At 39.3% G+C, this 22,786-nt stretch overlaps 1 protein-coding gene across 4 annotated transcripts in view; it reads right to left on the bottom strand.

Annotated features, from left to right (window-relative positions):
* Nucleotides 1-3,583: 3,583 nt before the first annotated feature.
* Nucleotides 3,584-22,786, bottom strand: part of ADIPOR2 (adiponectin receptor 2) — a 77,259-nt gene continuing 58,056 nt past the window's right edge. For all 4 annotated transcript variants that reach the window (XM_079140338.1, XM_079140337.1, XM_079140340.1 and 1 more), the window contains exons 3-8: nucleotides 18,618-18,737; nucleotides 14,805-14,976; nucleotides 11,619-11,805; nucleotides 11,203-11,390; nucleotides 8,373-8,566; nucleotides 3,584-6,395 (exon numbers count right to left, since the gene is read on the bottom strand). In XM_079140338.1, coding sequence (XP_078996464.1) covers nucleotides 6,267-6,395; nucleotides 8,373-8,566; nucleotides 11,203-11,390; nucleotides 11,619-11,805; nucleotides 14,805-14,976; nucleotides 18,618-18,737 — 990 coding nt within the window. In that variant the 3' untranslated portion in view covers nucleotides 3,584-6,266. The remainder of the gene's footprint in view (nucleotides 6,396-8,372; nucleotides 8,567-11,202; nucleotides 11,391-11,618; nucleotides 11,806-14,804; nucleotides 14,977-18,617; nucleotides 18,738-22,786) is intronic.

The following is a 22,786-nucleotide window of genomic DNA, read 5'->3' as shown; positions in this document are numbered from 1 at the left end:
CAACATTTTGGAGCTTCCTCTACTGCAAACCTGAATCCCAAGAGGCAGCAGACTTCATTGTGAGAGCAATAATAAGGGCAGAACCCATGTAGAAATTCTAGGGTGCCTCAGATCCTGTAAGTTAAAACAATCTCAGATGAGGAGGCCCAGACCCACAAGGACTGGCATGGCTTGCATGTAGGGACTCAGAGGACACTTCTTCCTTATCCTCCACCACCCTCAGCCTCCATGATTTGAAGTACTAGCTGGCCCAATTTCCCACCAGCAAACAGCTCTGATTTTCGTCTTAGGCAGGCCAACTCCACAAAACACGTTCATTATAACATTTGAAAGTGCCTTACATTATAAACTATCACAATGTTACTTTCACTGTCATTTAAGTCTCACACCAATCTTGTGAGGAAGGGATCAATGACCTATTTACAGTTGAAAGCACTGACATTTGCAGAAGCCAGTTTAAGTAGCAGGAAAATATTAGTAATGGTTAAGATTTATGTGTACCAGGAAAATAACATGTATTTACTCATTTACTCCTTGCAGCAACCCTTTGAAGTAGGTATTATGTTTACCTCATCTTATGGATGAGGAACTATAAGTTCAGAGAGCTAAAAACTGGCTCCAAATTACCTGAAGATCAAATGTGATATTGCCTAAAAATGCAATTTGCCTAAAACTGCCTAGACAATTAACTATGATTACTACCTTGTGTCATGGAGGTGGTGACATCCTGAAAACCAGGAATAACGGCCAAATGTCATACACAGGTGCCCACCTGGCCCATGTGGGATAGGAACAGCAGGGAGACCTTTCCCCAGCTGCCATGGTGCCTTAGCTCAGCGCCTCCCCCCTGCATCATGATCTAATTGCAGCAGGTGTGGCAGGATGAGCATCTCCCGACTCCCTACTATGGCCAGTGACCACACACGGCCTCTGGCCTCTCTCCAGGGCAGTGTTGTCCAGTGCTGTCCTTAGAAGGGCTTGTCTTCACCACCCAACCAGGGAGAGTATTTTCAGGCAAATTTACCAACTACCTTGGCGACAGAGTGAAAAAGGCAAGCAGAGGGAGTGCCGGCCTTGTTGTCTGCTTTCTCAGAGTCTCTAACCTCCACACAGCCAAGGGTGGAGATGTGGAACCCTCTCAGAACCAGCGAAATCATTTCCCATTAACCAGCACTGCTCTTCTCTGCCTTGGAGGACAGGACATTCTCCTAAAGTTTTGCCTTTGAAGGTCAGAGTTATTCTTCCTCTCTCCACTTTTAACAGAACAATGAAGGGACAGCAGGTGGCAGCCTGGCTCACACTGCAGAGCCATCAACTTGACTTCAGAGAAACAAAGTCGGTACCTCAGTCATTTAATAAACAGGGGTACGGATCTTGACATCTTTTATCATCACTGCTGTACACCTTTGTGCAAACAAGAGCTCAAGGCTGCTGTCAGATTCCCCTTCCTTGGCACCATGAATACATTAATTACTAAATCTACCTAACGTGTATGTTTTAATAACAGCACTTTCAATAAGATGCTTCAACAACCACTTTATGATGCCAAGTAAAATTCTGACTCAGAAGGGTTAGTGAGTGGCATATCTTTAGGTCAGTTAAGTAAGTACAGGGATGGCTGGGGCTCAAAGACCACAAAAGGAAGGGTTAGAGCAAGGGTCTGGCAGAAACACTGGGAAATGGTATCTTAAGAGCAGCGGCCATCTCAGTGAAGGATGCAAAGAATATACCCTCAGTTCTCTTGATAGGTCAGAACACAGGGACTAGGAAGTGAAGACTTCTTGCCCACATGACATGGCAAATGGCAGAACTGGGACATGAGCCTGCCTCCTTTCATCCCTAGGCTGGCATGAAGAGGGGGCGATGGTAGGGTACTGTCCAGAGCTGCCTGAGCATGCAGCCTAATTCCCTGCCCTGAGATTCCCACTCCATGATCCAGCCATCCCAAGTAGCAGCTAAGAATGAGCCAGACTAGCCGTGTTTTCAAGTCAAATAGCTGAAAGCAGACACTCAGATCAAGGGTTGCATGTTTTTGGTAACATTCAAGTTAGGGAGGAAAAGGAAAATAAGGGGGGTATGTTTTATGAAAATTGAAGGGATATCGGTAAAGGGACCAGGGGAGAGAGGAAGGGACATAAAGGGGAAATACCGGGGAATGATATTGGCCAAATTCTAGTGTTATGTATTCATGTACAAACATGTAACAATAAATGCCATCATTATGTACAATCATGATGCACCAATAAAAAAAACTGAAGGCATGGAGGGGTTGTGCCCCGGGAGGGAATAAGGAAATGCAACATACTGCACAAAAGGGGGGTGAGGTATTCAAGAAAAGGATGTTTCTAGGGTAAGTTTAAAGCAACATTGTCCATGGGCTTCTCTAGGGCAGAGTCCTGGCACTCCACCAAATCAAAATTCAGATTTGTCCTCATCCATCTCCCCTTTATCCACAGGACATCACCTGAGAAATGGAAAGCACAAAGACAGCTGGTAGCCAGGAACCAGGAAAAAGCAATGGAGGCTTTCTGTGGGCCTGTCTAGTTTTTGTGAAGAGCCAAACAGTCACATGCTACATCTGGATAATACAATCTTAAGTTGTATCTATACTTTAAAGTGAGAATTCAGAATGGAAAAAAACAAATACTGGAAATTCCCCAGCAAATACTAATTTACCTAAGGCAAAAGGGTTGATTTCCTCACCTTTAATGAGGAGAGATTAGGTTAACAAACACCCAAACCTTTAATATACCTGAGACAAACTGATTAACTGATATAACAGATTCAACTACAGATAAGAGATAATTTTCTCAAAAAAATTTTTTCCACTTTTTCTCCCATGAACACTGCTGGCATCAGTCAGAAAGTTTATTTTCTCACATATAAAATGAGTATGACTAGCCCATAAGGTTGTTATTATGGGTTAGATCTAAAAGTCCCCCAAAGGACATTTGCTCAACACTTCAGTCTTCAGAGGTGGTAGAAACTAGAAGTGGGGCCTAGCTGAAAGAGGTGGGTCACTGGAGGTTTGCCTTTGAAGGGTATATTCTGTCCCTCACTGCTCCAAGCCATAAGGTGAGCAGCTTTGTTCTCCTACACCTCCCCACCATGATGTTCTGCCTCACCACAGGCCCAGAAACAACAGAGCCAATAGACCACAGACTGAATCCTCTGAGTTGAAATAAATCTTTTTCTCCTTTCTCAGGTATTTTGTCACAGCAACCAAAAGCTGACAGTTATATGATGAGGCTATAGGTATTAGGTTTTTGTTGCTGTTATTCTGGGTAGTGCTGCAGTTCAAACCCATGCTAGGCAACTCCTCTACCACTGATTATATCCCAAGCCCCTAGGTATTATTTTTATAAACTTTAATAATTAAGAACTGCTTCTTAGAGTTAGCCATCCTCTTCACTCTAAACCTGGTCCAAGTTAGATGAAAGTCTAAGAGTCAGGGAAAAGCGAGCAGGGCACAAGCACACTTAACTTGTGTATGGGAAGTTTCTAAAACTTCCTAAACTTCAGTGTCTAAATAAAAGCTAAAGGGAGGCAAGATTTTAAAAAAGCAACAAAAAAGCAAAGTAAATTCATTTTCCATTTGGCTCTTTTTATTAGAGAAATTGAGAATACAGCAAGTAGGGAAATCCCATGGTGAGTGGAACCATCACAGATACTTTTCTGGAACCCCAACCTTCTATGATCCCCAAATATGTGCTTTGTGGCTTCAGCGATTTATAAAGGGGGAAGGGGAAAATACTGAAAAAGGCCACTATTTAATGGTGAAAGAATGAAGCTGTAGAGGTCCTAAACAGCCCAGGGCCAAAAAAGAAAATTAAAAATCTGCACAGAGCAAGCCAGCCTCTGACTGCTGAGAGTAAGGCATTCAGGCACCAACCTGGTGAGTTCTCAGCGGGCACTATAGGTCAAGTGCACATAGAGGCTGTTGGTAGTGAGCTGCACGTGGACACACACACACACAAGTGGGCACACACATGCCCACACATACATACCCAAAAGAGGGAGAGTTGACTGGATTACACATTGGTGGTGTTGGTTTCATTTTCCCTAAGGGTTTGTGCTATGTTGAACCAGATTCTTCCTGCTTTGGGGTGTGGAGTGACTGGGCCCAAAGACTGCTACTTCTCTGGGTGTTGTTACAGGGCTGCATCTCATACCCCGTACCCCAAAGCGCATGACTGAAGAGCAAGTCTGGCTTCTGATATGTGCTGTTGCTCCCAGGAAACTGAGCTTCCTTCCAGTTGGCCACTGTCTTGCTGGACTGTTTTCTAAAGGAACAAATACTGTTCATTGTGTCAGGCCCTGCACCAGTTCATCCACTGAGTCTTCTGCTTGGTCCACCTAGGGCAGTGACCTTATCCAGAACTAAAATACTCCTAAGGTCTTCCCAAGTTTCTGCATTGATTCTTTCTTCCTGGATTCTAGCTGTAGCTGGAGATTGACAGGGAAAGGAAGGCAGGGGTGGGGACAACAACAAAACTCTACTGAACAAACAGGACACTCTTCCCATACTCCAGACAGACACTTCTTGGACGATGCCAGCCTCTCTGCCTCAGGCCTTGGTCTCAGTTCTAACACCTACCATCCCCAGGATGTAACACACCCTCCTCTTGAAGCCCTGGATGGCAGTAAACCAAGACTTGAGTGCTATTTTAGAGGCTCACCTATGAGCCAAGATCAGAATTCTATGAAACGGATCCTTCCCCCCACCACTCTCCCTGACATCATAATAAGGCAGCCCTGGGTCAAGAGCAATCATTTTTCACTTCCAGTAGCAATTCAAAAACAAGGACTTAAGGATTCTACCGGCACTAGCAATAACATGCCATTGCTTCTAAACTCTGCACCATGCCACCTGGCAACATGGGTTTCAGCAAGTACTAACTATGCCACAGTGTGTACTGGAAGGTTCCGCAGGCTTTCTTCTTCAAGGACAAACAAGGTGTCTGTCATACCAGGTTTACCAAGACAGTGCACCAAAGGCAAAACTCACCTTTCCTGGTCCAAAGGCAGGATTCTTTCTCCCAACCTATGTTAAGTGATCTCAGAGGAACCAACCACAAATCAGAATCTCATTTCTGTGGCTGGCTCCACACCAGAACCATGATGCCAGGGAATAGGCAATTTTTATTTGCAGGAAGAAGGGTAGTTAGGGCAATGATTTGTCATAGAAATTTACAGGGTGGTTCAGAGCTCCAATAGCAACTGTCACATCTCACGAGTCAGACCAAAACTACCACCAAGTTAAACGGGATGCCAGGAAGTGATCAGATGAGCCCCTGTGCTAAAGTTCCCAGAGTTCCTCCATTGTCTCCACCAGTATCAAGGGTAGGACTAGGTGGCTCTTCTCTTGAAAAAGGGTCACCATTCCCCTTAAAAGACAGCTTTTCAAATGACTGCCTTTCATCTAAACACACCCTGTCATTTGTGTGTTCCTTCCACTGAAGAAACACACACTACTTCTCTCTACCTCCAATTCAGAAAGCCCAAAGGCTATCGGACTTAAGAGTGATCAAGTGATCACTGGACTGGGCTATCATCTCTGAGCCCCCAGGGTTCAAGGTGTGCATGTTGGCCTTTTGAAGGCACCTTGGTGCACCAAGATGCTGTACATTCTGGGGCTACCACCTGATCCTCCCTCACTTTGTGCAAAATTGAAACAGTGTGTGGTACTTGCATGTTTCATTCTATACAAAAATTCTCCCTCCCTCCCCTACCCTTATGTTTTAAACATTTATATAAATTCTTTAAACAGTAAGTTAGAAATCTTATTTACATTAATGTCTTTGTTCTCCCAAAAGAGCATCTAAAATCACACTCCCACCCCTTAATTGGATATAAATGTTCACCTAAATTGGTTTGTACTATTGTTTTAAAGGGAGAGAAAGGGAGAAGAGAGAACCACCAGCTAAACTGTTTCCCCATCTTCTACAAATAAATTATGATACGGATCAGAAGCCAGTTTGCCATGGGTCTTGCAGAGCCCTCAATCAGTAGATCCCAAGCATAAGTCAGGGTATAGGTCATTCCTCCTTTTCTCCAAATTGATGCACTCCGTCCTTTGAGGTATGATTTATTTTTGTTTTTCTCTTCTCAGTCGTGTACCACGCAGAGCCCTTGGGCCGTCACAAAGCCCATGAGGCTGTCAAGGTTTTGGGGCTCCTCTGGTACTGGCATCAATGGCCAGATGGGAGGCCTGCAGATGCTGCAGACCTAGGTTCAGGGCAACAGTCCCTGGTTACTGGTAGGTATCACAGTGCCTCCTCTTCAGTGCAGCCTCCGCCAATCATGAACCGAAACTCTTGCAGGTTTGAGACGCCATGGAAGTGAACAAAAGCTCCAGCAACCACAAAGATGTGAAAGAGCTGATGAGAGTGAAACTGGAGAAGGAAAAAAAGAGAAGTGGTAGAGAAACCTATATGTTATTAAGTCTGCTAAAATTTCTTAGGATCATTTCATCCTGGCTTATGCTAAGTAGATAGCAGGGAATGGATGTGACTGAGCTCAAATTCAAGGAGTCCACAGATCCTGAAATACCCATTAGGTATATCACATTCTGCTGAATTGAAAGCCAGCTCTCCCCAAAGAAATTCAGGTTCTTTAATTAAGCTCTAGACATGAAAATCTACACCCTAGAGTACCTGGTGAACTTGGGAGCAAACAAGATGCCGACTCTCTTGCAATAAGACCACAAAGTTCCTAGAGGTCCTTTAATACTCAGCAGAATGTGACCAGACACTTTTTTCATGGACAAGAATACTAGAGCCATGGCCGTTTAAATGCTCTCTGTTAGGAAAACTATAGAAAATTTCCAGGATCTAAGTCACAAAAAAAATGGTCCCCAGAGTTTCCTTCAGGAGTAATATTCTGAACTATACAAACAACATACTACATCAAAAGACTAGGAAAGCAGGGTGTGGTAGAGCACACCTGTTAATCCCAGCAAGACAGGAAGGCTGAGACAGCAAAATTGCAAGTTCAAAGTCAGTCTCAGCAACAGCAAGGCGCTAAACAACTCAGTGAGACCCTATCTCTAAATAAAATACAAAATAGAGCTGGGGATGTGGCTTGGTGGTTGAGGACCCCTAAGTTCAATCCCCAGTAATCCTCCTCACTGCCCATCCCCAAAAAAAGACTAGGTAAAGAGAACCTCTTAACTTTCCTATCAAGTCAAAAGCTGATCTATAAGCATGGGATACTATTTTTAATTTTATCTGTTCTGTTGAATGTCATTTTACATCTCAAGATGGGTGATCAATTGCTCGATGTACCAAGAAAAAAGTTACACTATTCTATCATTATAGTCTGTCTCAAAATGAAAAGGCACAGTGGCGAGGCAGTATTTACCAAGGGAAAGACACTGATTTGAGAAGTGTATACAAGAAAAAAACCTTTAAAAGTTACATCCCAAGAGATGATTCCTAGAAACCAAAGGAGATTAATTTTCCCAAAAAGGCAGAAAGGGATAAAATTTCTTCCATATCGATGTCAAAATCATGATGAGACAAAAAGGTAAATTAGCTAATTTGAAGGTCAAGATTGCTTGAGTTCAAGATCATCTTCATATGACAGTTAAACTAAACTTCACAGTGATTACATGATCAGCTTAGCCTATAATAATCAGCAACAGCTAAGCCACAGAATTCTAAAGGTAAGATTTCATATTAAACAACACTCCAATTCCAGACTGTTGAAAACTTCCCACCAATATCAGTCCCTTATATTTTTCTTTTCTCTTCCTCTTTCCTTACTCTGTTACCACTAACCAAAGTCCAGTTAACTCTCCCTCCTCCTCCAACCAGACATATATATAATCTCCCCTTACAAATCAATGGGCTTTGGTATTTAAAAGGATGTTAGTATATATCTGGTGCCCAAAAAAAGTCTTTGGCAAAAATCTGGTCCAAAAACCTTGTTTCACCAATGAGGAAACAGATTAAAGAACGATTAAGTGACTTTTCGTTATAGTGTAGTAAACAGAACTGATATTAGGACTAGCCTGATTCCAACTCCAATTCTACCACTTAATAGCCATGTGCCTTAGACAAGTTGCCTAACCTCCCTAAGCCTTAGTTTCCTAATCTGCAAAATGAAACTGTTAATAATAGTCATAGGGTTAATGTATCAAATGAAGTAACCCATATACACTACTCAGTACAGTGTTGGACATGAAACGTTCAATAAATAGGAGTTATTATTATGTTTGCTATCCAGAGAAACATAGCTAATGAGGGACAGAGTTAGGACCAGAACACAAGTCTCAATTTTGAGTCTGAAACTTTGTTGATTATATCACTTCCCAGTGTGCCAATATCCACTAACAACAGGTACACTTGATTGCCCCTGATTGCACTTACCCAGATGTCACATTTGCCAGGAAAGAAGCGTTCAGGGATCCGGGCAGCATAGAGGGCAGCTCCTGTGATGTAGAGGCTGGCCATGAGCATTAGCCAGCCTATCTGCCCTATGGTGGCAGCCCTCAGGAATCCTTCTGAGATGACATAGTGTAAAGTGGGAATGATTCCACTCAAGCCTAAACCCAAAAACACTCCTAGGAATCATGAGAATAAAGTGAGAAAAAGAGAAATAAGAAGGAAGAATCAATATTTCAGCACAGTGATATCTGTAAAACTGAAAATTCCAAGGTAGAATGCAACAGTGCTTCTTATTTTAAAGGAAAAAGAAGGTTCTTCGAACTCTAGAACAGTGTCACACAAGAAACACAGCTATGTGCTAAAGATTACAAATGTAAGCAACAGCCTGCTAAGTGAGGTTTAGCTTTGTAAGTGAGCAGAGGCCAACGGTTTAGAATTATGTTGCTACGTGCTTTAGAAAGTGATAGTTCTGAGAGTTTGCTTAAACATCTCTAAATGCTGCCATTTTATAAACACAGATTAAATACAGAGCATTATCTTCTCTTAGAAATAACAGACATTCTGGGTCTGGGGATGTAGCTCAGTGTTAAAGTGCTTACCTGGCATGTGTGAGGACGGAGTTCAACCCCCAGCATTCCGGGGGTGGGGTGGGGTGGGGGAAAGGCAGCAGCAGCAAGTAGCAGACATTTTTAGGGTGGTAGAGGCAATGAATGATCAGATAACTTGGGGAGGCAAGTGATACCATAAAGCTAAAATACTTTCATTAGTAATCTAAACCTGTGGTCTAAAAGTAGGTACTTAACATTTTTTTTAAATGCCCTTAACAATGGTCTAATTTATTAATAAGATGACAGATAAAAAAGAGAAAGACATGACTTTTGAAAGCTCCCAAGCCCCCAAATATACAGTACATCACTCTGTCAGAATGTGGCTGGGGTGTGGCTCAGTAGTAACGCACCTGCCTAGCATGTGCAAGGCCCTGGGTTCCCTCCCATGCACTTCTGTCAGAATCACTCAGCACAGTCTACTGGCTTCAAAATTTATCTAAAGTAGTATTTTTCAAACTTCTGGGTATGACCTAGGTTCTAAGATAAAATTAAGTGAGATCTCAACCACCATTTTTTGAACTAGAATAAAATTTAAACTTTCACTGTGTGTAAGGGTAAAGTAATATTCTATGAAAACTTTGTAATGTACACACACACACACACACACACACACACTAGGGTTGTAACAGAAAATGTCATGATCAAAAAAAGTCTGACGTCTACTCATCTAAAACCACTCTGAAATCTGTGTGTCAACCAAAGCAACACTCACCTCAGTAACTGCTCCTGCATTTTGACAGGCTGAGTTACAAATGACTTTTACAACATAAGCTGTAATTTGGTAAGCTTTCTCAACAGACAAGAAGCCTGCTCGGGTGCAACAATACATGTAGGCACATATACAGGATGCATACTCATAAAAAAAATGGGCATCTAAGTGAGGAGGAAAATGATAATGCTGATCTTACAAAAGACAGGAAGCGAACAGACCTAAATTAAAACTATTTCCTAGCTATACTCCTCTATAAAGAAATGGTACCATGATCCAGTTCTTTCTCTGCACGCTAAGCACAGGCTGCTAATGGCCTTTTATTCTCTATGTCAAAGGCACAGGAACTCAGTTCTTCTGATGTATATAAATAGCAAAATGCTCAGCTCTACTCAGCAAAGAAGTTCTTATCTTAGGTGCTCAGGAGGCTTAACACTGCAGAACTACTGAAGGGCTACCAAAGGCCAAGCCTGACCACCGTCTATCTGCTCATATAAGCATACTCACTTAAAAACAAACAAACAAAAAGGCAAAAGAGCAGAGTGTGATGACAGTGATCATTAATATGAGATTGATTTCTCCTTCTATTCTAGTGAACTGCCAATCTACCAGAGCTTGAATTTTATTACTAAGTGGTTATTAAAAAGAAAGTTTGAAAGAAAAAATACTGTTTGTAATACTGTTTATTCAAATGTAAGAGGCACTGGGTTTTACAAAATTGGAGAAACATCCCTCGCTAGAAGAAGGACCAGTTCAGTGGGAGACAAAAACCTCTCTGCTAACTCCATACTCCAATGAAAAAACTCAATCAAGATACTAAGAGGCTTTTGACATTTCATCTGATGCCAGTTAAACAGGCATTATCTTAAATATTAAAAGCCCTTTTATTCTTTTATCAGAAGAGATGGATGGTGCCTGCTTTCATAGAACATGATCTGTATGGATGAAACCTTATTTATCTAAGCAGCTTACAAAATATTTTAAAATAAAAATATACAACATGACAAAAAGTAAGTAAGTCACTACAAAAAGTACATTAAGTTGAAAGAATAAAAGAAATCATTACCTCATAAAGGCTGCAGAGCCATCAAATCACCTTATGAAAAGTGTTTGTCCTCAAGTAAACAACACTGCCTGAGACAGACGGCCTCATTCAGCTCACCACTGCCCTCAACCCTAAGCCTTAAGACAACCAGTGACCCTGAATACAACTACCTCTACTATATTAAAAGTACTTCAACAATAGGAACTATGATGTATTCTTTTATCACAAACACAGCATAAGGCTTGTCTAATGGCAGACTAAAAATTTTTTTGTAGTTGTTGATGGACCTTTATTTTATTTATTTATATGTGGTGCTGAGAATCAAACCCAGTGCTTCACACATGCTAGGCAAGCGCTCTACCACTGAGCTACGACCCTAGCCATAATGTCAGACTTTTAATCAATGCTTGGCGAATGATGTCCAACATAAAAACCTCCACGTAGACTTACCTGCTCTTACTCCCCGATACTGAGGGGTGGCAAACATGTCCCACTGGGAGACAATGATGGCTGCAATGCCCAGCACACAGATGACAATCAAGTAGATGAAGCAAGGTTGTGGATTACAGTAGAAAGAATAATAAAGCCAAGGAACAAAACTTCCCATAATTAGAAGAGCAATACCAGAGTAATCCAGTCTAAAATTAAAAAAAAAAAAATTTATTTAATACTAAAAATTACTGCCTGTTACAGGTTCCAATTAATCCCCCACAACATGAGCTAAAGGTAAGTTGCTTGCTTTAATTAAAAAAAAAAGTTCCCATCAGATTGTATCAAGAATTCTGCCAACTCCAATGGATATCTTCTCTTAACCTTACACTGACTCTAAATCACTGATCAAAATATGGACTTACTTAGATACTTACTTAGAGAAGAGCCGGGAGACCCCTTCTGAGTGGCAGTACACTGTGTGGAAGAGCCAGGAAAACGAAAGGCAGAGAATGGCTCCCAAGAAAAATAACCCAAAGACCACCTTCTCTTGCAGAGGGGCCACAAAGGAGATATTTGGGCGAAACATATAAAAGATCCCCAGGCACAGGAAGAATACACAACCTAAGGAAAGAGTAAATTCAGGAGACAAAGAAAAAATATTATCCTTCTGAAGAGACAATTTTCTATACTAATTCTGCTTTCAATCTTTCTCAGCAGCAATAATATCTGAATCAAGAGTTCCATAAGATTTTTTTCCAAATTGAAGTTCATCCAAAATTTACTTTAAATACTCTTGATATCATATACAATTTAACTTCACAAATTGAGTATACAGAATATAATAACTTAAGAGCATAATTCAAAAGGAAACCAGATAATGCTTATTACTTCTTAGACCTGGCATGAAATTTTACTTATGAAGTTTTTGGCATTATACATTCAACCCAGCTATCAAAGATTCTTTTTGCTTTCAATTGAATTCCAACACCTCCCAAATCCTGACAGGAAATAACAGCTTTCCTACACCAACAGCTGTCAAGGAGCACCATGCTGCTTCTCTGGTCCTCACAGTAGGGATAGCAAAGTGCCTATTTCAAGTCATTTCATAACCAGTTCTTGAACTGTTTTCCACAGCAAGACACCGTGTTCTTATTGTTTAGACCACTTAATGCAAGGAAGGTCAGACATTTAGAAGTTAAACATTTGCTAAGTGATCCTGTTTTATCATTTTAACCAAAAAATTACCTTTGATTTAGATTTCTGCAACAGATTTGACTGAATTTCTTTCTCTAGTCTACTTTCACTATTCTAGCAGGCAAAAACTCCGAGATACAGCAGAAATCAAATGTGTGATGAGAATTGCAAGTCAAATGGAGTAAAGTCAGAAACTATTATTACTATATTAATGGTGATGTATCATCATCATCATCAATTCCAAAACAGAGGAGGAAAGGATACACTCATACATTGTTGGTGTGATGGCAAACTGGTGTAACCACTCTAGAAAGCAGTATGAGAGTCCTCAAAACACTAGGAATGGAATCATTTGACCCAGTTTTATGCCACACCTCAATATATATCCAAAGGATTTAAAATCAGCATACTACAGTGATGCAGACACATCAATGTTTATAGCAGCTCAATTCACTATAGTTAAGCTATGGTATCAACCTAGGTTCCCTCTAATGGATGAATGGATAAAGAAATTGTGATATGTATACACAGTGAAATATTATTCAGCCTTAAAGAATAATGACTTCATGGCATTCACCCGTAAATGGGTGGACTTGGAGACTGTCATGCTAAGTGAAATAAGCCAGTCCCTAAAAGCCAAAGGCGAAATGCTTTCTCTGATATGTGGAAGCTAACCCACAACAAGGGGTGGGAGGCAGGGAGAACAAAAGTTCATTGGATTAAAAGTTCACTGGGGACTAAAGGGAAGGGAGGGAGAATGAGAATAGGAAAAAACAGTGGAATGCATCTGACATAACCTTCCTATGTACACGTATGAATACACTATAGTGAATCTCAACATCATGTACATTCACAAGACTGGGATCCTAATTAGAATAAGATATATTCCATGTTTGTATAAATATCAAAATAAATTCTACTATCATGTACAACTAAAAAGAATAAAAAATAAAATATTACTGTGTATTAAAAAAAATTCCAGTTATATATACATGAAAAATATTCCAAAACAGAAGTCCTGTACCTGATGTCATTCCCTTATTCTCCATCCCCCTCAAACCCACTCTAGATAACCACTAATCTACTTTCTGCCTCTATGGATCTGCCTGTTCTGGACATTTCATGTACATGGAATCATACAATTATGTGACCTTTGGTGGCTGGTCTCTTTTATTTAGCAAATGTTTACAAGGTTCACCCCTGTAACGTAATCAGTATTTCATCCATTTTTAAGACCAAAAAATATTCCACTGTATGGAATTTTGTTTACCCATTCATCAGTTGGTAGATATCTGAACTGCTTCTACTTTTTAGCTATCATGAAGCATGGTCACTATCAACATTTGTGCACATTTTTTTTCTGTGAATGTAATTTTAATACCTAGGAGTGGAATGTCTGGTAACTGTCTAACGTTTTGAGGAACTGACAAACTATTTTCCATAGGGGCTGCCCCATTTTATATCCTCCTACTGACAATGTACAAAGGTTCCAATTGCTCCATATCCCCACTAAACTTATTTTCCATTTTCTTTCTTTCTTATTTTTTTAAACCAGGGATTGAACCCAGGGGTGCTTAACCACTGAGTCACATCCTTAGTCCTTTTTTATTTTCAGACAAGGTCTCACTAAGTTGCTTAGGGCTAAGGCTGGTTATGAACTCAAGATCCTTCTGCCTCCGTCTCCAAAGCTGGGATTATTTTCCATTTTCTCAATTACAGTTATCTTGGCAGGAGTGAAGTAATGTCATCACACAATGTACTTGATTTGTATGTCTTTATAAAAATGATGGTAATAAACATCCTTTCACTATTAGTCATTAGTGTATCTTCTCCAGAGAAATGTCTACTCAGGAGTTTTATCAATAAAGACAAACTGCTTGCTTTTATTATTGAGTTGTAACAGTTCTTTACTGGTTCTTACAGACATGATTTGCATATATTCTCTCCCTCGCTGTGTGTTGTCTTTTCACTTCCTTCCCCCCATCCAACTCTCTCAACTCAATCCATCTGAGGATTGAACCCAGAGACACTTTGCCGTTAAGTTACATCTCCATACCTTTTTTTAAAAATTCCTTCAGTCTCCTAAATCATCGGGATTAGCAGGTCTAACTTCTTTTCACTTTCTTAATAATGTTCTTTGATATAATGAATATTTTATTTCGATGAAGTTTAAATTATCTGGATTTTTTTCCCTCTGTGCTTTGTCAATGCTAAGAAACTTGTCTAATCCAAGGTCACAAAGATTTATGTCTATGTTTTCTCCTAAGTTTTATAGTTTTAACTCTTATGTTTAGGTCTTTGTTCATTTTTATATACTGTGTGAGGCTGGGGTCCTACTTAATCTTTTATATATAGTTCTATCCTCACCCTCAAATACAAGACAATAGAGTGAATCACCAATTCATTATACCACTGATATTCCATACCTAAGAGATGTGTCCAGATGTTGCCTGTCTCAGTGTGTATTCTGAAAATGCTCTTAAAACAGGCCCGAAAAGAAGGCATAGGAGGCCGGTGTCCATGTAAAAGGAAGTCATTATCCTTGAGCCAGTCTGGAAGCACGTCATGAGGGATTACTCGCCATCGACCTTCCCATACCTGGAAGAAGAGTTATTAAACATCTTTGTGATTTTAGTTGTCCAGTTAGCAACAACAGTCCCAAACAACACTTTTTTTACCACATTGCTGTATGGTGGGAAAAATAATTTTTAAAAAGGCGAATATAGGGGCTGGAGTTGTGACTCAGAGGTACAGCATTTGCCTGGCAAGTGTGAGGCCCTGGGTTCAATACTCAGCACCACACATAAATAAGTAAAATAAAAGATTCATTGACAACTAAAAAAAATTTTTGAAAGAGGAAAATATATGCAATGTCTTCTTATTCTGAATTCTTAGAATGACAAAAATAATTTTTTTTAATGAGGGAATTTCTTAGGAAAAAGAAGTAAACAAATTAATACAACATGTCCTAAAAGAGCTTTGCTTCAGTCCAAGTGAAGAAGGGGTGAGGAGTGCAAAATCCCAACCATACAGACCCTCCTTCATCCTCCACAACAGACTTGACTTCTGAAAAATTCCTGTGATATTTTTATTTTATTTTTTGGTTGTAGGTGGACACAATGCCTTTATTTTTATTTATTTATTTTTATGTGGTGCTGAGGACTGAACCCAGGGCCTCAAACATGCTAGGCATGAGCCACAACCCTAGTCCCTCCTGTGATATTAAATGACTATTTTTTATAATCATCTACTGGAAGAATAAGAACTGTATAGAATGCTTTTGTGCCTTTTGCTAAACACTTCCCCATTCCCCCTTACCTTTCTTCTCCCTCCACCACATCAATATGATAAAGTAGAAAAGAAACAGAGCACAGGGGTCAAGAAAATCTTGGATCTCAGGTATTAAGTAAGTTATATGAGCTTTAATCAATTATAAAACTTCCAAGCCACCAAACCTCTAATTCCTCATAAAGGAAAATAGTGCTTTGCTTTATAAGGAAATTATGAGGATCAAACAAAAATGACACAAAGACTTCATAAATGAATAAGATATCCCTAGCCCTTGATAATCCCCAGAAGCTATTACCTGCCCCAGAGTTAGTAACTAGTCCCCCTCTTCCTCTGGCTGGAGAGATGGCAAAGAAGCTCCACCTTAACAGTCCTTCAATTTCCTTAGCCCCCCTTTTCTTCCTTTTCCTGTTGTCCCACTCCCTGATAGACTCTAGAGAAATGGGGTCAAAGATTTGGTATTTCCTCCTTAAAATGTCTATTAATTTCTATACTCTGTTTCTTCACATTGTCTCTCAGGTTACAGAGCTTACACCACAATGATCATTTAATCCAGAACTAACTAGCTTCTGGTAGCCAGAAAGATGTAATGAAACTGCCAGGCACGTGGTCTACCTTACAGTTAATGTGGACTCAGCAGTGCTTCCAGTCTACTACCCTAAAGCAAGAATCCAGACTACAAATCAGTAGGGCTCACCTCCAAAGACTTCCACTTATCTCCCAGGAGTCTTGTACAAAACAACATAGCTAACCTGGCTTTCCTTCTCTCTACTACACAAAGATTGCCACTCAGCCACTGTGCCCATACTTGTTTCCTGTTCTCTGCTCTTACCTCCTCATTAGCTTCTACAAAAGAACTGACTCTCTATGTAACATCTCCTCCGTTTCCAAAGGAAATGAGGACTACCAACTTAAGAACAGATGTAACCCTCTTTTGTTAAATATATATTTATAAATATATATATATTTAATGTATAATATATTTAACATATACTTTAATATACATATTAAAGTATATTAAAGGTAACACCAGTAAAGCCAAAGCACGCCTCATTTTAAACTGTCTCTGTTTACTAGCTTCCAGTTCAAGAAACAGAATCTTAGTGTCAGTAGACATGGCCAGTTTTCAAGCCTGGTCAGCTGCCCTGCCACAAGGTACAGCGGCACTGGAACATTGTGTAACAGGATGCCTCATCACTGTTTCCACAGACAGACTGGAAGGGGATAAGGGAATAGAAATAGTTTTTATAAGTAAATTTTTCTTCAGTAAATCAGATGCAGCAAGCAAATGCCCATCCTATTGATTCTCCCATTATCTAGTAAATTTTTAAGTTTTATCTGCTTTATCCCTTTGCTCAGTTTGGAAAGAGAACAAAAAGGCAGTCAAGTCAACTACAGTATCCCAGTGGTCTATAAATATTAAAATTCCCAATGGCCAAGATACAACTTAAAGAGATTTCTTCACACTAAAATCACTTTTTAAAAAACAAAATATATCTATTGTATTTCTTTGTGCTAATTCTGAGACAGTGATCACAATGGATTTATTGTTTTGCTTGGCTTTTTCTGTCATCAATTTTCAAACACTAAAATGTCCAGGGCTCTATGTAGACCCACAAATGTTTATATTTAACCTCAACCTCCCACAACAGCCCTTAGTCTTAGAAGGGGTATCTACGTTGAAATCATGACATTCTTTTCTCATCCTCTAGGTTCAATATATAGTATTCTAAGTCAACTGCCCTCAATTATTTTCAGCATCACTGTGAATGAAGGAAAACCTGAATTGAGCTTGCAGACTCTAACACCACATGCATTAAAAAGTTGTGGTTTCAAAAGGCATGGTAGCACTTGCCTGTAATCCCAGTGGCTTGGGAGGCTGAGGCAGGAGCATCACAAATTCAAAGCCAGTTTCAGCAATTTAGCAAGGCCCTAAGCAACTTAGTGAGACCTTGTCTCAATATAAAAAGTAAAAAGGGCTGGGATGTGGCTCGGTGATAATGTGCCCCTGGGTTCAATCCCCAGTATCCACTCCCAAGCCCCCAAAAAGTTGTGGTTCAGGGGAGGGAAAATAGGGGAACAGGGGATTGAAATGGAGTAAATTAAATTCCATACAAGTACAATTATGTCAAAATTAACCCAACTATTATTATGCACAACTATAATGTACTAATAAGAGAAAAAAGTTGTGGTTTCATAAAACCCACAGAAAAAAACTACACATCATAAAAATTTCTGTCTAAATAATCAAAAGTTCTCTTGAAATGTTTAATAAATGAATTCATACACACGTGTACATACACTCAAAGCTGTATGAGATCATACCTGCCAAGGTTCTTACTGATTAATCAAGTACCTATTCATTTATCAGTGTCCCTATTTCTCTAAGGAAGCAACCTCAATTCTAGTTATCATTTTAGGGGGAAAAAAAAAAAAATCCGAAAATTATTCTTGGGAAGTCAGACAAGGAATTAAAAGAAAGGCAGAAAATATACCAGGTTACCTAAAAAAAGGTGTACATGAAAAGTGGGAAATCTCAGTCTCAAAAGTAGTCTTATTGCCCATAAAATCCTTAGAAAGAAAACAGGATTGCTATTCATACAGTAGAATAGATTTATTTTAATAACAGCATTTGAGTTTCACCTGTATCTACCACTCCTAACTTTTTTTCATCTTATCTAATCAACAAGACATTTTACTCTGCTAAGCTCTATCAGGAAAAGTTTATCTCCCAATTGGATACTCTAGTTTTATCAGAACTTTTATCAAGGCTGCTGCAGGCAAACAAATGCATTGTGCCTTGAACAGAGTTAAGTCAAGACATAGCCTCTGGTCCTTATCTTGTCACAGATTTTCTCCAAAGTAAACCAAAGGCCAAAGCTCTACCACTCTGTTTTTGTTAGGGAAGGGTAAAAGACAGCATGGAAAATGATAAGAAACTTCAATCTCACCTTACAAACAAACTCTTCCATTCTTTCCATAGCATGATGGGCTTGCAAAAGAGGGGACATGCCCATAAATCCTTCATCCTCCTGAGAAGTGTCATCATTGCACTCTTGTTCCTCAGAGCTCTGCAAGGCAATCACAGGAAAAAAGTCAACACCGAGACTAAGAGCCAAATGACACAGCACAGTTTGCTTGCCAAATTAAGACCAAAAAAAAAAAAATTAAGTCAGGTTAAACAAGTATCAATAGCAGTCAGTTTATTATAGAATTATCAGTATTAAAAATGAACAGTATCAGTTTTTCTTTGATATTTGAATGAACTTATCTACTACGTCATTATCCCTGTTTGTTTCAGTAGCAAATTCCTGGAGGAGATTTACTGGTTTCTTTTTTGGTTTTAAGATTTTCATAGACCACGTATATTACACTAAGAAGAAAATCAAGACTCCCAGCTGGTACATCTAAATAGTAATTGTAATATAATGTGACAAGTGTTCTAGTAGCAAAAGGAAAAAAAAAAAAAAAAAGTAACATTTATTTTGGGGGGTCAGGGGCAGTTCTGGGGATTGAACCAAGGGCCTCACACATACCAGGCAAGTGATCTACCTCTGAGCTACACCTATACTCTAACACTAAGTTTTTAATAAATGCCAAAAAGACAGGAAAGGGCTGCATATAGGTCATCAAACTTAATCGTCATAACCACCTTTTTATTACTAAGTATTCTTATCCCATTTAACATACAAACTTAGGCAGTCACAGTGGTAACATGCTTGTAATCCCAGATTCAGGGGGCTGAGGCAGAATTGTGAGTTCAAAGTCAGCCTCAGCAACTTAGCAAGACAGTAAGCAACTTAGGGATACTCTGCCTCAAAATAAAAGGGCTGAGGATTTAGCTCAATGGTAAAGTGCCCAAGGGTTCATCCCCAGTACCCAACCCCCACCCCCCAAAAAACACATGTAAGAACATTAGGGAAAGAGGTTAAATAAATTGTCCAAGGTTAAAGCTAGTCAAGTAGAAAAGTAAAAAATTCAAAGCCCCAGTGTCTTTCCACATTCTAAAAGAAGTGATTAATTTGAAGCAAGAAGTGACAATGTAGTTGGTATTGATTTAAGGAATAAAGCACTAAAATGAAGATTTATGTTTCTAGACTATGCTTCATACTAGTTTAGAAAGACGATAAAAAGAGCAATGGATAGAAAGTCAGGAGACTTCTAACCACAAATATGTATGGTTTTTATTCCAAATCACTCAACCTTTCTAAGCCTCAATTTTCTCACCAATATAGCCTCCTACATCTTTCAAATTCTCATACTGTAATTCAATGAATAATGACAGCATAAGAACTGTAATTCCATATCTAACCAAAGAGTTTGCTAGATAAACTGCTGCTAACATGATTACATGAAGAAAGTTATCCTCTACCCCTATCAGAAAACTGTTAAGAATGAACACACAGAAGCAATAGGGAATCTACCACAGCACTCAAATTTGAACATACTTTAAAAGATTTTATTCCTTTCTTCACTTTATAAGATATTAATTTGAGTTATTCAATTACACGTTAGGTTTACACACCCAAACTTTGACTTTAGAAAAAAGTATATTCTCTAATAAAACACACTGTCTTTGATTACCTAAAACTTACCAAACTATCCTTCATATGTCCTGTTTAAACCCTTCCCTAATTTCCTTTCCCCCAATATTTCTCAACCTTTCTTTCATTACCACTTCCCCCACTCCAGAAGCATTTTTAGATTGTTTCTCCCTATCCTATGCCCATGACACTTCAAACACAGACACACTGTCTGTTTATATGTGGTAGTCCTGTGGAGGACTAAACTCCTTGTAATATTTAATAGTTTTTCACTCTTCCCAGGACCAAGGACCAATTTTCAGAGAATGCACACCCTACCTAACCCATAGCAATTGCCTCCTCTTCTGAATTTCTTCAGCACTTAAAGTCTGTGTTCTTCATTAGCTGAGAAATATGAATATCTGACTAGACTCTTGTTTTTCTTGTTAACTTACACTACCTTATTTAATGTTTGATTAAAATTTTACTTTTTTAGCATATCATCCCCTAAACTAGGTCTAGGTGTCCCGAATACATAAACAGTGGCTAAATTAACGAATGTTTTAAAGTGTGTCTAATTAAGCAAAAAAGAATGAAATTCCATTAAAACATGAATTATATGAAAACAGGCAATAGCTTAAAAAAAAATCAGACTGATTTTAAAATAAAAGTTATATGTAATATATAACAAATAAAGATTCCATTTTTATTCTCATGCAAATAAATTATGTCTTCAGTTTCAAAACCATAAATTAATCAGGCGCAGGCACAGTTTGTTATCCCTGTAATCTCAGCTACTGGAGAGGCTAAGACAGGAGGACTACAAGTTCAAGGCCAACCTTGGCAATTTAGCGAGACCTTATCTTGAAGTTTAAAAAAGGGTTAAGGATGTAGGTCAGTCATAGAGCACCCCTAGGTTCAATTTCCAGTAACAAAACAATATTAAACTAAACTATAAATAAGCACATAAGACAGAATCATAGGTTCAATATTTCCTTCACTATCATAAATAAAATCTGACGAGACTGCAAAAAGTCTGAAATGTCAGTGGGACTATTTACTTAAACTCAGTTAATTCTGAGATCAGGATATGTGCAGTTGGATCAACAGGATTACTGATAGGAAAAGATAAAGTGCCTTGCCAGCAAGAGAAAGGACATTTCACACACAACCTTCCCTTACAGACTTGGATAAGAAAAATTGCAGATTGGGCACCTTTTTAAATATGCATTCACTACAAAGAGAATAATGGATCAACCAAAAGTGACTGGAAGGGAAGGGGAACCATGACATTACTACTGAGAAGGGACAACTTTTGTGTCCTTAGCAGTGCTAACAAATTTTTGTTGAAAGCAAACATAAGTATATTCAGAATATAGGATGTATTATCTAGGATGAACACTGTTTCATGCTTGTTAAATCCAGTGGCTCCAGAGGCTGAGGCAGGATGATCACAAGTTTGAGTTTAGCCTCAGCCACTTAGCAAGGCACTAAGTAATTCAGAGAGACCCTGTCTTAAGATAAAAAGGGCTTGGGGATGTAGCTCAGTGGTAAAGTGCCTCCAGGTTCAACTCCCAGTAACCTCCCCTGCCCCAAAGAGCACAAGTTAACTTGCTATAATGAATTAAGAGTGAATTTAGCTGGGCCTGTAGTCCCAGCAATTTGGGAGACTAAGGCAGGAGGATCACAGGTTCAAGGCCAGTCTTAACAACTAAGAAAGATCCCATCTGAAAATAGAAAAGAAAAAGGGCTGAGGATGTAGCTCAGTGACAAAGCATCCCTGGGTTCAATGGGAAGGGAGGAAAGGAAGGGAGGAAGGGAGGAACGACAACATCTAGTGGGTAGGATCTAGAATACCGTTAAACATCCAATGAAGGGAGGGAGGGAGGACAACATCTAGCTGGTAGTGTCTAGAACACCATTAAACATCCAACTGTGTACAGAATGGTCAGCTTCCTGAAACAAAGAACTAGTCTGGTCAACATGTCAGCAGTAGTTGAGCCGGGCACAGTGGTGCATGCCTGTAATCCCAGCGGCTTGGGAAGCTGAGACAGGAGGATCTCGAATTCAAAGCCAACCTCAACAAAAGTGAGGCATTAAGCAACTCAGTGAGACCCTGTCTCTAAATAAAATACAAAATAGGGCTAGAGATATGTCTCAGTGTTGGAGTGCCCCTGAGTTCAATCCTTGCTAACAAACAAACGAAAAAAGTCAACAGTATTGAGAAGCCCTAATCTAAAAGAGAGTACTGTAGGCCATGAATTATATGTGCCACAGTACGATATTATGTGTTCACATCAGAAAAAAAAAAGTATTACATTCTTTACTGTGAAAAATGCTAGTATGTGACCTACAAATTGCTTACTAATGTCAGAGCTAAATGGTATGCATTCATTTAAAATATTTAGAAAGTATTCATTAAGCAGGTACTGTGTTTAAGACAAAGGACCCTGAAGTTAAATGATCTGGTTCAAGGTCACACACCTAGAAAGTACCAGAGTTAGAAGTTTAACTTATGTCCATAGACGTAATTCCAAAGTTCTCACACTGTTTTCTAACTAGGAAACTGTCCAACTGGAGGGCAGGGGGTAATTAAC

Source organism: Sciurus vulgaris (genome assembly GCF_902686455.1).
Source record: "Sciurus vulgaris genome assembly, chromosome: 5".
Classification (NCBI taxonomy): Eukaryota; Metazoa; Chordata; class Mammalia; order Rodentia; family Sciuridae; genus Sciurus; species Sciurus vulgaris.
The sequence above is the reverse complement of the archived record's forward strand: the minus strand, read 5'-3'. Positions and strand labels throughout refer to the sequence as shown.